The sequence below is a fragment of the Saccoglossus kowalevskii genome, chromosome 20, assembly GCF_978046115.1.
Source record: "Saccoglossus kowalevskii chromosome 20, keSacKowa6.1, whole genome shotgun sequence".
Classification (NCBI taxonomy): Eukaryota; Metazoa; Hemichordata; class Enteropneusta; family Harrimaniidae; genus Saccoglossus; species Saccoglossus kowalevskii.
This window is the reverse complement of record NC_140660.1, coordinates 23,462,304-23,476,554: the sequence shown is the minus strand read 5'-3', so window position 1 is coordinate 23,476,554 and position 14,251 is coordinate 23,462,304. Positions and strand designations below refer to the sequence as shown.

Sequence of the window (14,251 nt, the reverse complement as noted above, 5' to 3'; positions counted from 1 at the left end):
CCAGAACGTGACTGGCAGTTGATGACCAGAACGTGACTGGCAGTTTAGTTGATGACCAGAACGTGACTGGCAGTTGATGACCAGAACGTGACTGGCAGTTGATGACCAGAACGTGACTGGCAGTTGATGACCAGAACGTGACTGGCAGTCGATGACCAGAACGTAACTGGCAGTCGATGACCAGAACGTGACTGGCAGTCGATGACCAGAACGTGACTGGCAGTTGATGACCAGAACGTGACTGGCAGTTGATGACCAGAATGTGACTGGCAGTTGATGACCAGAACGTGACTGGCCATTGATGACCAGAACGTGACTGGCAGCTGTTGACCAGAACGTGACTGACAGTTGATGACCAGAACATGACTGGCAGTTGATGACCAGAACATAACAAGCGGTTTATGACCAGAACGTGACTGGCAGTTGATGACCAGTACGTGACTGGCAGTTGATGACCAGAACGTGACTGGCAGTTGATGACCAGAACGTGACTGGCAGTTGATGACCAGAACGTGACTGGCAGTTGATGACCAGAACGTGACTGTCAGTTGATGACCAGAACGTGACTGGCAGTTCAGTTGATGACCAGAACGTGACTGGCAGTTGATGACCAGAACGTGACTGGCAGTTGATGACCAGAATGTGACTGGCAGTCGATGACCAGAACGCGACTGGCAGTTGATGACCAGAACATAACAAGCAGTTGATGACTAGAACGTGACTAACAGTTGATGACCAGAACGTGACTGGCAGTTGATGACCTGAACGTGACTGGCAGTTGATGACCTGAACGTGACTGGCAGTTGATGACCAGAACGTGACTGGCAGTTCAGTTGATGACCAGAACGTGACTGGCAGTTGATGACCAGAACGTGACTGGCAGTTGATGACCAGAATGTGACTGGCAGTCGATGACCAGAACGTGACTGGCAGTTGATGACCAGAACATAACAAGCAGTTGATGACTAGAACGTGACTGACAGTTGATGACCAGAACGTGACTGGCAGTTGATGACCAGAACGTGACTGGCAGTTGATGACCTGAACGTGACTGGCAGTTGATGACCTGAACGTGACTGGCAGTTGATGACCAGAACGTGACTGGCAGTTGATGACCAGAACGTGACTGGCAGTTGATGACCAGAACGTGACTGGCAGTTGATGACCAGAACGTGACTGGCCATTGATGACCAGAACGTGACTGGCAGCTGTTGACCAGAACGTGACTGACAGTTGATGACCAGAACATGACTGGCAGTTGATGACCAGAACATAACAAGCGGTTTATGACCAGAACGTGACTGGCAGTTGATGACCAGTACGTGACTGGCAGTTGATGACCAGAACGTGACTGGCAGTTGATGACCAGAACGTGACTGGCAGTTGATGACCAGAACATGACTGGCAGTTGATGACCAGAACGTGACTGGCAGTTGATGACCAGAACGTGACTGTCAGTTGATGACCAGAACGTGACTGGCAGTTCAGTTGATGACCAGAACGTGACTGGCAGTTGATGACCAGAACGTGACTGGCAGTTGATGACCAGAACGTGACTGGCAGTCGATGACCAGAACGTGACTGGCAGTTGATGACCAGAACATAACAAGCAGTTGATGACTAGAACGTGACTGACAGTTGATGACCAGAACGTGACTGGCAGTTGATGACCAGAACGTGACTGGCAGTTGATGACCTGAACGTGACTGGCAGTTGATGACCTGAACGTGACTGGCAGTTGATGACCAGAACGTGACTGGCAGTTGATGACCAGAACGTGACTGGCAGTTGATGACCAGAACGTGACTGGCAGTTGATGACCAGAACGTGACTGGCAGTTGATGACCAGAACGTGACTGGCAGTTGATGACCAGAATTTGACTGGCAGTTGATGACCAGAACGTGACTGTCAGTTGATGACCAGAACGTGACTGGCAGTTGATGACCAGAACGTGACTGGCAGTTGATGACCAGAACGTGACTGGCAGTTGATGACCAGAACATAACAAGCAGTTGATGACTAGAACGTGACTGGCAGTTGATGACCAGAACGTGACTGGCAGTTGATGACCAGAACGTGACTGGCAGTTGATGACCTGAACGTGACTGGCAGTTGATGACCTGAACGTGACTGGCAGTTGATGACCAGAACGTGACTGGCAGTTGATGACCAGAACGTGACTGGCAGTTGATGACCAGAACGTGACTGGCAGTTGATGACCAGAACGTGACTGGCAGTTCAGTTGATGACCAGAACGTGACTGGCAGTTGATGGCCAGAACGTGACTGGCAGTTGATGACCAGAACGTGACTGGCAGTTGATGACCAGAACGTGACTGGCAATTGATGACCAGAACGTGACTGGCAATTGATGACCAGAACGTGACTGGCAGTTTATGACCAGAACGTGACTGGCAGTTGATGACCAGAACGTGACTGGCAGTTGATGACCAGAACGTGACTGGCAATTGATGACCAGAACGTGACTGGCAGTTGATGACCAGAACGTGACTGGCAGTTGATGACCAGAATGTGACTGGCAGTTGATGACCAGAACGTGACTGGCAGTTGATGACCAGAATGTGACTGGCAGTTGATGACCAGAACGTGACTGGCAGTCGATGACCAGAACGTGACTGGCAGTCGATGACCAGAACGTGACTGGCAGTCGATGACCAGAACGTGACTGGCAGTTGATGACCAGAACGTGACTGGTAGTTGATGACTAGAACGTGACTGGCAGTTGATGACCAGAACGTGACTGGCAGTTAATGATCAGAACGTGACTGGCAGTTGATGACCAGAACGTGACTGGCAGTTGATGACCAGAACGTGACTGGCAGTTGATGACTAGAACGTGACTGGCAGTTGATGACTAGAACGTGACTGGCAGTTGATGACCAGAACGTGACTGGCAGTTGATGACCAGAACGTGACTGGCAGTTCAGTTGATGACCAGAACGTGACTGGCAGTTGATGACCAGATCGTGACTGGCAGTTGATGACCAGATCGTGACTGGCAGTTGATGACCAGAACGTGACTGGCAGTTGATGACCAGAACGTGACTGGCAGTTGATGACCAGAACGTGACTGGCAGTCGATGACCAGAACGTGACTGGCAGTCGATGACCAGAACGTGACTGGCAGTCGATGACCAGAACGTGACTGGCAGTCGATGACCAGAACGTGACTGGCAGTTGATGACCAGAACGTGACTGGCAGTTGATGACCAGAATGTGACTGGCAGTTGATGACCAGAACGTGACTGGCCATTGATGACCAGAACGTGACTGGCAGCTGTTGACCAGAACGTGACTGACAGTTGATGACCAGAACATGACTGGCAGTTGATGACCAGAACATAACAAGCGATTGATGACCAGAACGTGACTGGCAGTTGATGACCAGTACGTGACTGGCAGTTGATGACCAGAACGTGACTGGCAGTTGATGACCAGAACGTGACTGGCAGTTCAGTTGATGACCAGAACGTGACTGGCAGTTGATGACCAGAACGTGACTGGCAGTTGATGACCAGAATGTGACTGGCAGTCGATGACCAGAACGTGACTGGCAGTTGATGACCAGAACATAACAAGCAGTTGATGACTAGAACGTGACTGACAGTTGATGACCAGAACGTGACTGGCAGTTGATGACCAGAACGTGACTGGCAGTTGATGACCTGAACGTGACTGGCAGTTGATGACCTGAACGTGACTGGCAGTTGATGACCAGAACGTGACTGGCAGTTGATGACCAGAACGTGACTGGCAGTTGATGACCAGAACGTGACTGGCAGTTGATGACCAGAACGTGACTGGCCATTGATGACCAGAACGTGACTGGCAGCTGTTGACCAGAACGTGACTGACAGTTGATGACCAGAACATGACTGGCAGTTGATGACCAGAACATAACAAGCGGTTTATGACCAGAACGTGACTGGCAGTTGATGACCAGTACGTGACTGGCAGTTGATGACCAGAACGTGACTGGCAGTTGATGACCAGAACGTGACTGGCAGTTGATGACCAGAACATGACTGGCAGTTGATGACCAGAACGTGACTGGCAGTTGATGACCAGAACGTGACTGTCAGTTGATGACCAGAACGTGACTGGCAGTTCAGTTGATGACCAGAACGTGACTGGCAGTTGATGACCAGAACGTGACTGGCAGTTGATGACCAGAACGTGACTGGCAGTCGATGACCAGAACGTGACTGGCAGTTGATGACCAGAACATAACAAGCAGTTGATGACTAGAACGTGACTGACAGTTGATGACCAGAACGTGACTGGCAGTTGATGACCAGAACGTGACTGGCAGTTGATGACCTGAACGTGACTGGCAGTTGATGACCTGAACGTGACTGGCAGTTGATGACCAGAACGTGACTGGCAGTTGATGACCAGAACGTGACTGGCAGTTGATGACCAGAACGTGACTGGCAGTTGATGACCAGAACGTGACTGGCAGTTGATGACCAGAACGTGACTGGCAGTTGATGACCAGAATTTGACTGGCAGTTGATGACCAGAACGTGACTGTCAGTTGATGACCAGAACGTGACTGGCAGTTGATGACCAGAACGTGACTGGCAGTTGATGACCAGAACGTGACTGGCAGTTGATGACCAGAACATAACAAGCAGTTGATGACTAGAACGTGACTGGCAGTTGATGACCAGAACGTGACTGGCAGTTGATGACCAGAACGTGACTGGCAGTTGATGACCTGAACGTGACTGGCAGTTGATGACCTGAACGTGACTGGCAGTTGATGACCAGAACGTGACTGGCAGTTGATGACCAGAACGTGACTGGCAGTTGATGACCAGAACGTGACTGGCAGTTGATGACCAGAACGTGACTGGCAGTTCAGTTGATGACCAGAACGTGACTGGCAGTTGATGGCCAGAACGTGACTGGCAGTTGATGACCAGAACGTGACTGGCAGTTGATGACCAGAACGTGACTGGCAATTGATGACCAGAACGTGACTGGCAATTGATGACCAGAACGTGACTGGCAGTTTATGACCAGAACGTGACTGGCAGTTGATGACCAGAACGTGACTGGCAGTTGATGACCAGAACGTGACTGGCAATTGATGACCAGAACGTGACTGGCAGTTGATGACCAGAACGTGACTGGCAGTTGATGACCAGAATGTGACTGGCAGTTGATGACCAGAACGTGACTGGCAGTTGATGACCAGAATGTGACTGGCAGTTGATGACCAGAACGTGACTGGCAGTCGATGACCAGAACGTGACTGGCAGTCGATGACCAGAACGTGACTGGCAGTCGATGACCAGAACGTGACTGGCAGTTGATGACCAGAACGTGACTGGTAGTTGATGACTAGAACGTGACTGGCAGTTGATGACCAGAACGTGACTGGCAGTTGATGACCAGAACGTGACTGGCAGTTGATGACCAGAACGTGACTGGCAGTTGATGACCAGAACGTGACTGTCAGTTGATGACCAGAACGTGACTGGCAGTTGATGACCAGAACGTGACTGGCAGTTGATGACCAGAACGTGACTGGCAGTTGATGACCAGAACATAACAAGCAGTTGATGACTAGAACGTGACTGGCAGTTGATGACCAGAACGTGACTGGCAGTTGATGACCAGAACGTGACTGGCAGTTGATGACCTGAACGTGACTGGCAGTTGATGACCTGAACGTGACTGGCAGTTGATGACCAGAACGTGACTGGCAGTTGATGACCAGAACGTGACTGGCAGTTGATGACCAGATCGTGACTGGCAGTTGATGACCAGAACGTGACTGGCAGTTGATGACCAGAACGTGACTGGCAGTTGATGACCAGAACGTGACTGGCAGTCGATGACCAGAACGTGACTGGCAGTCGATGACCAGAACGTGACTGGCAGTCGATGACCAGAACGTGACTGGCAGTCGATGACCAGAACGTGACTGGCAGTTGATGACCAGAACGTGACTGGCAGTTGATGACCAGAATGTGACTGGCAGTTGATGACCAGAACGTGACTGGCCATTGATGACCAGAACGTGACTGGCAGCTGTTGACCAGAACGTGACTGACAGTTGATGACCAGAACATGACTGGCAGTTGATGACCAGAACATAACAAGCGATTGATGACCAGAACGTGACTGGCAGTTGATGACCAGTACGTGACTGGCAGTTGATGACCAGAACGTGACTGGCAGTTGATGACCAGAACGTGACTGGCAGTCGATGACCAGAACGTGACTGGCAGTCGATGACCAGAACGTGACTGGCAGTTGATGACCAGAACGTGACTGGCAGTTGATGACCAGAACGTGACTGGCAGTTGATGACCAGAACGTGACTGGCAGTTGATGACCAGAACGTGACTGGCAGTTGATGACCAGAACGTGACTGGCAGTTGATGACCAGAACGTGACTGGCAGTTGATGACCAGAACGTGACTGGCAGTTGATGACCAGAACGTGACTGGCAGTTGATGACCAGAACGTGACTGGCAGTTGATGACCAGAACGTGACTGGCAGTTCAGTTGATGACCAGAACGTGACTGGCAGTTGATGACCAGAACGTGACTGGCAGTTGATGACCAGATCGTGACTGGCAGTTGATGACCAGATCGTGACTGGCAGTTGATGACCAGAACGTGACTGGCAGTTGATGACCAGAACGTGACTGGCAGTTGATGACCAGAACGTGACTGGCAGTCGATGACCAGAACGTGACTGGCAGTCGATGACCAGAACGTGACTGGCAGTCGATGACCAGAACGTGACTGGCAGTCGATGACCAGAACGTGACTGGCAGTCGATGACCAGAACGTGACTGGCAGTTGATGACCAGAACGTGACTGGCAGTTGATGACCAGATCGTGACTGGCAGTTGATGACCAGATCGTGACTGGCAGTTGATGACCAGAACGTGACTGGCAGTTGATGACCAGAACGTGACTGGCAGTTGATGACCAGAACGTGACTGGCAGTCGATGACCAGAACGTGACTGGCAGTCGATGACCAGAACGTGACTGGCAGTTGATGACCAGAACGTGACTGGCAGTTGATGACCAGAACGTGACTGGCAGTTGATGACCAGAACGTGACTGGCAGTTGATGACCAGAACGTGACTGGCAGTTGATGACCAGAACGTGACTGGCAGTTCAGTTGATGACCAGAACGTGACTGGCAGTTGATGACCAGAACGTGACTGGCAGTTGATGACCAGAACGTGACTGGCAGTTGATGACCAGAACGTGACTGTCAGTTGATGACCAGAACGTGACTGGCAGTTCAGTTGATGACCAGAACGTGACTGGCAGTTGATGACCAGAACGTGACTGGCAGTTGATGACCAGAACGTGACTGGCAGTCGATGACCAGAAAGTGACTGGCAGTCGATGACCAGAACATAACAAGCAGTTGATGACTAGAATGTGACCGACAGTTGATGACCAGAACGTAACTGGCAGTTGATGACCAGAACGTGACTGGCAGTTGATGACCTGAACGTGACTGGCAGTTGATGACCTGAACGTGACTGGCAGTTGATGACCAGAACGTGACTGGCAGTTGATGACCAGAACGTGACTGGCAGTTGATGACCAGAACGTGACTGGCAGTTGATGACCAGAACGTGACTGGCAGTTGATGACCAGAACGTGACTGGCAGTTGATGACCAGAACGTGACTGGCAGTTCAGTTGATGACCAGAACGTGACTGGCAGTTGATGACCAGAACGTGACTGGCTGTTGATGACCAGAACGTGACTGGCAGTTGATGACCAGAACGTGACTGGCAGTTGATGACCAGAACATAACAAGCAGTTGATGACTAGAACGTGACTGGCAGTTGATGACCAGAACGTGACTGACAGTTGATGACCAGAACGTGACTGGCAGTTGATGACCTGAACGTGACTGGCAGTTGATGACCTGAACGTGACTGGCAGTTGATGACCAGAACGTGACTGGCAGTTGATGACCAGAACGTGACTGGCAGTTGATGACCAGAACGTGACTGGCAGTTGATGACCAGAACGTGACTGGCAGTTCAGTTGATGACCAGAACGTGACTGGCAGTTGATGGCCAGAACGTGACTGGCAGTTGATGACCAGAATGTGACTGGCAGTTGATGACCAGAACGTGACTGGCAATTGATGACCAGAACGTGACTGGCAATTGATGACCAGAACGTGACTGGCAGTTGATGACCAGAACGTGACTGGCAGTTGATGACCAGAACGTGACTGGCAGTTGATGACCAGAACGTGACTGGCAATTGATGACCAGAACGTGACTGGCAGTTGATGACCAGAACGTGACTGGCAGTTGATGACCAGAATGTGACTGGCAGTTGATGACCAGAACGTGACTGGCAGTTGATGACCAGAATGTGACTGGCAGTTGATGACCAGAACGTGACTGGCAGTCGATGACCAGAACGTGACTGGCAGTCGATGACCAGAACGTGACTGGCAGTTGATGACCAGAACGTGACTGGCAGTTGATGACTAGAACGTGACTGGCAGTTGATGACCAGAACATGACTGGCAGTTGATGACCAGAACGTGACTGGCAGTTAATGATCAGAACGTGACTGGCAGTTGATGACCAGAACGTGACTGGCAGTTGATGACCAGAACGTGACTGGCAGTTGATGACTAGAACGTGACTGGCAGTTGATGACCAGAACGTGACTGGCAGTTGATGACCAGAACGTGACTGGCAGTTCAGTTGATGACCAGAACGTGACTGGCAGTTGATGACCAGAACGTGACTGGCAGTTGATGACCAGATCGTGACTGGCAGTTGATGACCAGATCGTGACTGGCAGTTGATGACCAGAACGTGACTGGCAGTTGATGACCAGAACGTGACTGGCAGTTGATGACCAGAACGTGACTGGCAGTCGATGACCAGAACGTGACTGGCAGTCGATGACCAGAACGTGACTGGCAGTCGATGACCAGAACGTGACTGGCAGTCGATGACCAGAACGTGACTGGCAGTTGATGACCAGAACGTGACTGGCAGTTGATGACCAGAACGTGACTGGCCATTGATGACCAGAACGTGACTGGCAGCTGTTGACCAGAACGTGACTGACAGTTGATGACCAGAACATGACTGGCAGTTGATGACCAGAACATAACAAGCGGTTGATGACCAGAACGTGACTGGCAGTTGATGACCAGAACGTGACTGGCAGTTGATGACCAGAACGTGACTGGCAGTCGATGACCAGAACGTGACTGGCAGTTGATGACCAGAACGTGACTGGCAGTTGATGACCAGAACGTGACTGGCAGTTGATGACCAGAACGTGACTGGCAGTTGATGACCAGAACGTGACTGGCAGTTGATGACCAGAACGTGACTGGCAGTTGATGACCAGAACGTGACTGGCAGTTGATGACCAGAACGTGACTGGCAGTTGATGACCAGAACGTGACTGGCAGTTCAGTTGATGACCAGAACGTGACTGGCAGTTGATGACCAGAACGTGACTGGCAGTTGATGACCAGATCGTGACTGGCAGTTGATGACCAGATCGTGACTGGCAGTTGATGACCAGATCGTGACTGGCAGTTGATGACCAGAACGTGACTGGCAGTTGATGACCAGAACGTGACTGGCAGTCGATGACCAGAACGTGACTGGCAGTCGATGACCAGAACGTGACTGGCAGTCGATGACCAGAACGTGACTGGCAGTCGATGACCAGAACGTGACTGGCAGTCGATGACCAGAACGTGACTGGCAGTCGATGACCAGAACGTGACTGGCAGTCGATGACCAGAACGTGACTGGCAGTTGATGACCAGAACGTGACTGGCAGTTGATGACCAGAACGTGACTGGCAGTTGATGACTAGAACGTGACTGGCAGTTGATGACGAGAACGTGACTGGCAGTTGATGACCAGAACGTGACTGGCAGTTCAGTTGATGACCAGAACGTGACTGGCAGTTGATGACCAGAACGTGACTGGCAGTTGATGACCAGATCGTGACTGGCAGTTGATGACCAGATCGTGACTGGCAGTTGATGACCAGAACGTGACTGGCAGTTGATGACCAGAACGTGACTGGCAGTTGATGACCAGAACGTGACTGGCAGTTGATGACCAGAACGTGACAGGCAGTTGATGACCAGAACGTGACTGGCAGTTGATGACCAGAACGTGACTGGCAGTTGATGACCAGAACGTGACTGGCAGTTGAAGACCAGAACGTGACTGGCAGTTGATGACCAGAACGTGACTGGCAGTTGATGACCAGAACGTGACTGGCAGTTGATGACCAGAACGTGACTGGCAGTTGATGACCTGAACGTGACTGGCAATTGATGACCAGAACGTGACTGGCAGTTGATGACCAGAACGTGACTGGCAGTTGATGACCAGAACGTGACTGGCAGTTGATGACCAGAACGTGACTGGCAGTTGATGACCAGAACGTGACTGGCAGTTGATGACCAGAACGTGACTGGCAGTTGATGACCAGAACGTGACTGGCAGTTGATGACCAGAACGTGACTGGCAGTTGATGACCTGAACGTGACTGGCAATTGATGACCAGAACGTGACTGGCAATTGATGACCAGAACGTGACTGGCAGTTGATGACCAGAACGTGACTGGCAGTTGATGACCAGATCGTGACTGGCAGTTGATGACCAGATCGTGACTGGCAGTTGATGACCAGAACGTGACTGGCAGTTGATGACCAGAACGTGACTGGCAGTTGATGACCAGAACGTGACTGGCAGTTGATGACCAGAACGTGACAGGCAGTCGATGACCAGAACGTGACTGGCAGTCGATGACCAGAACGTGACTGGCAGTCGATGACCAGAACGTGACTGGCAGTTGATGACCAGAACGTGACTGGCAGTTGATGACCAGAACGTGACTGGCAGTTGATGACCAGAACGTGACTGGCAATTGATGACCAGAACGTGACTGGCAGTTGATGACCAGAACGTGACTGGCAGTTGATGACCAGAACGTGACTGGCAGTTGATGACCAGAACGTGACTGGCCATTGATGACCAGAACGTGACTGACAGTTGATGACCAGAACATGACTGGCAGTTGATGACCAGAACATAACAAGCAGTTGATGACCAGTATGTGACTGGCAGTTGATGACCAGAACGTGACTGGCAGTTGATGACCAGAACGTGACTGGCAGTTGATGACCAGAACGTGACTGGCAGTTGATGACCAGAACGTGACTGGCAGTTGATGACCAGAACGTTACTGGCCATTGATGACCAGAACGTGACTGGCAGTTGATGACCAGAACGTGACTGACAGTTGATGACCAGAACGTGACTGGCAGTTGATGACCAGAACATAACAAGCAGTTGATGACCAGAACGTGACTGGCAGTTGATGACCAGAACGTGACTGGCAATTGATGACCAGAACGTGACTGGCAGTTGATGACCAGAACGTGACTGGCAGTTGATGACCAGAACGTGACTGGCAGTTGTTGACCAGAACGTGACTGGCAGTTGATGACCAGAACGTGACTGGCAGTTGATGACTAGAACGTGACTGGCAGTTGATGACCAGAACGTGACTGGCAGTTGATGACCAGAACGTGACTGGCAGTTGATGACCAGAACGTGACTGGCAGTTGATGACCAGAACGTGACTGGCAGTTGATGACTAGAACGTGACTGGCAGTTGATGACCAGAACGTGACTGGCAGTTGATGACTAGAACGTGACTGGCAGTTGATGACCAGAACGTGACTGGCAGTTGATGACCAGAACGTGACTGGCAATTGATGACCAGAACGTGACTGGCAATTGATGACCAGAACGTGACTGGCAGTTGATGACCAGAACGTGACTGGCAGTTGATGACCAGAACGTGACTGGCAGTTGATGACCAGAACGTGACTGGCAGTTGATGACCAGAACGTGACTGGCAGTTGAAGACCAGAACGTGACTGGCAGTTGATGACCAGAACGTGACTGGCAGTTGATGACCAGAACGTGACTGGCAGTTGATGATCAGAACGTGACTGGCAGTTGATGACCTGAACGTGACTGGCAATTGATGACCAGAACGTGACTGGCAGTTGATGACCAGAACGTGACTGGCAGTTGATGACCAGAACGTGACTGGCAGTTGATGACCAGAACGTGACTGGCAGTTGATGACCAGAACGTGACTGGCAGTTGATGACCAGAACGTGACTGGCCATTGATGACCAGAACGTGACTGGCAGTTGATGACCAGAACGTGACTGACAGTTGATGACCAGAACGTGACTGGCAGTTGATGACCAGAACATAACAAGCAGTTGATGACCAGAACGTGACTGGCAGTTGATGACCAGAACGTGACTGGCAATTGATGACCAGAACGTGACTGGCAGTTGATGACCAGAACGTGACTGGCAGTTGATGACCAGAACGTGACTGGCAGTTGTTGACCAGAACGTGACTGGCAGTTGATGACCAGAACGTGACTGACAGTTGATGACCAGAACGTGACTGGCAGTTGATGACCAGAACGTGACTGGCAGTTGATGACCAGAACGTGACTGGCAGTTGATGACCAGAACGTGACTGGCAGTTGATGACCAGAACGTGACTGGCAGTTGATGACCAGAACGTGACTGGCCGTTGATGACCAGAACGTGACTGGCAGTTGATGACCAGAACGTGACTGGCAGTTGATGACCAGAACGTGACTGGCAGTTGATGACCAGAACGTGACTGGCAATTGATGACCAGAACGTGACTGGCAGTTGATGACCAGAACGTGACTGGCAGTTGATGACCAGAACGTGACTGGCAGTTGATGACCAGAACGTGACTGGCAGTTGAAGACCAGAACGTGACTGGCAGTTGATGACCAGAACGTGACTGGCAGTTGATGACCAGAACGTGACTGGCAGTTGATGACCAGAACGTGACTGGCAGTTGATGACCAGAACGTGACTGGCAGTTGATGACCAGAACATGACTTGGCTTTCTTGCTTTGTCAGGTAGTTGTTCCATTGTTAGGCGAACAGATCTATCCATGCTGAATGTTACACCAGGATATGTAAAAGAATTGTTGAAAAAGAAGGAGGAAAAATAAAAGTTGTTTTATCAATAGTATCTGTGCCATATCTGGCATATTTTTTTAACACATATTGACTAACACGAAAACACACCGTGTCGAAATTACTTATAGCGGTAACATGTACATGTATATTCATCTCATTTCAGTAGTCATTTTCAATATAATATTGTGAGGGAGGTATGACACATACTTGGCATTTTTGGAGATGAAATCACATTGTAACCTGGTTTAAATTTGTATATCTTGTTGATGCTTCCAGTAACCTCAGTACATTTAAGTTTGCTTTGATTTGATCATTATTAATTTTATTTATTTATTACAGATGCATGAGAAAGCATCAGTGCCTGAGCTGCGAAGTGATCGTTATCTCACAAAACTACCATTCCCTAAACGACGCGAAGGGCGTTACCTTGCTACGCCACCATGGCTAGAGCATCAGTTTTTTGATGCTCCTTCAACGAACCGTATAGATTTCTGGGTGAAAACAGCCAATGATGTTGATATTGCGCTGGCCACTGCACCGAGCGACAACTCAGATAAGGAATACTACAGAATTGGCATAGGAGCGATATTCAACACAGAGGTTCATGCGTACTCTATGTGGAGTTATGACAACCGTGTTGTCAAAAAGATTAATGGCCTTCTGTCACAAAGTGAATACATGGGGTTCTGGATTACGTGGAACAATGGACATATCAAACTTGGCAAAGCTGGAAGGAAAAGCCAAATCCTTGAGTATCAAGATAACGCAAAAATCCCCTTAACAGTAAATTACATTGGATATTCAACTGCATTTGGAAGTCCAGGAGAATTCCTGCTTTACAGTCACTGATTAATGTGACTAATTTATTTTGTCTTTAGAAAAAAACATTTATTATATTTTTATTATTAGTATATATGAATTCAATTACCATTAATGAGTAGTACACACTTTAATTTTGTGGTGGAAAACATCTCCAACTCAATCAAAAAATACCTGCTGGAGCAAGAAGCAACAGAAGTCTTTGCTCTGCCAAATTATTGCATATAATTTCACAAACCGTTGAGAACTAGATGCATACTTAATAAATCACATCTATAACTAGTCTGAACACTGTAGTTTTTACTTGTGCACGGAATTTGAATAAAACGAAATAGCAGGATTATACTTTAA

The 14,251-nt window shown here is 49.8% G+C and overlaps 1 protein-coding gene across 2 annotated transcripts in view; it reads left to right on the top strand.

Annotated features, from left to right (window-relative positions):
* The window catches only part of LOC144360572 (C3 and PZP-like alpha-2-macroglobulin domain-containing protein 8), a 33,069-nt gene extending 18,818 nt beyond the window's left edge, over positions 1–14,251 (top strand). For both annotated transcript variants that reach the window (XM_085494344.1, XM_085494343.1), the window contains one exon: positions 13,421–14,251. In XM_085494344.1, the coding sequence (XP_085350470.1) occupies positions 13,421–13,930 (510 nt within the window). In that variant the 3' untranslated portion in view covers positions 13,931–14,251. The remainder of the gene's footprint in view (positions 1–13,420) is intronic.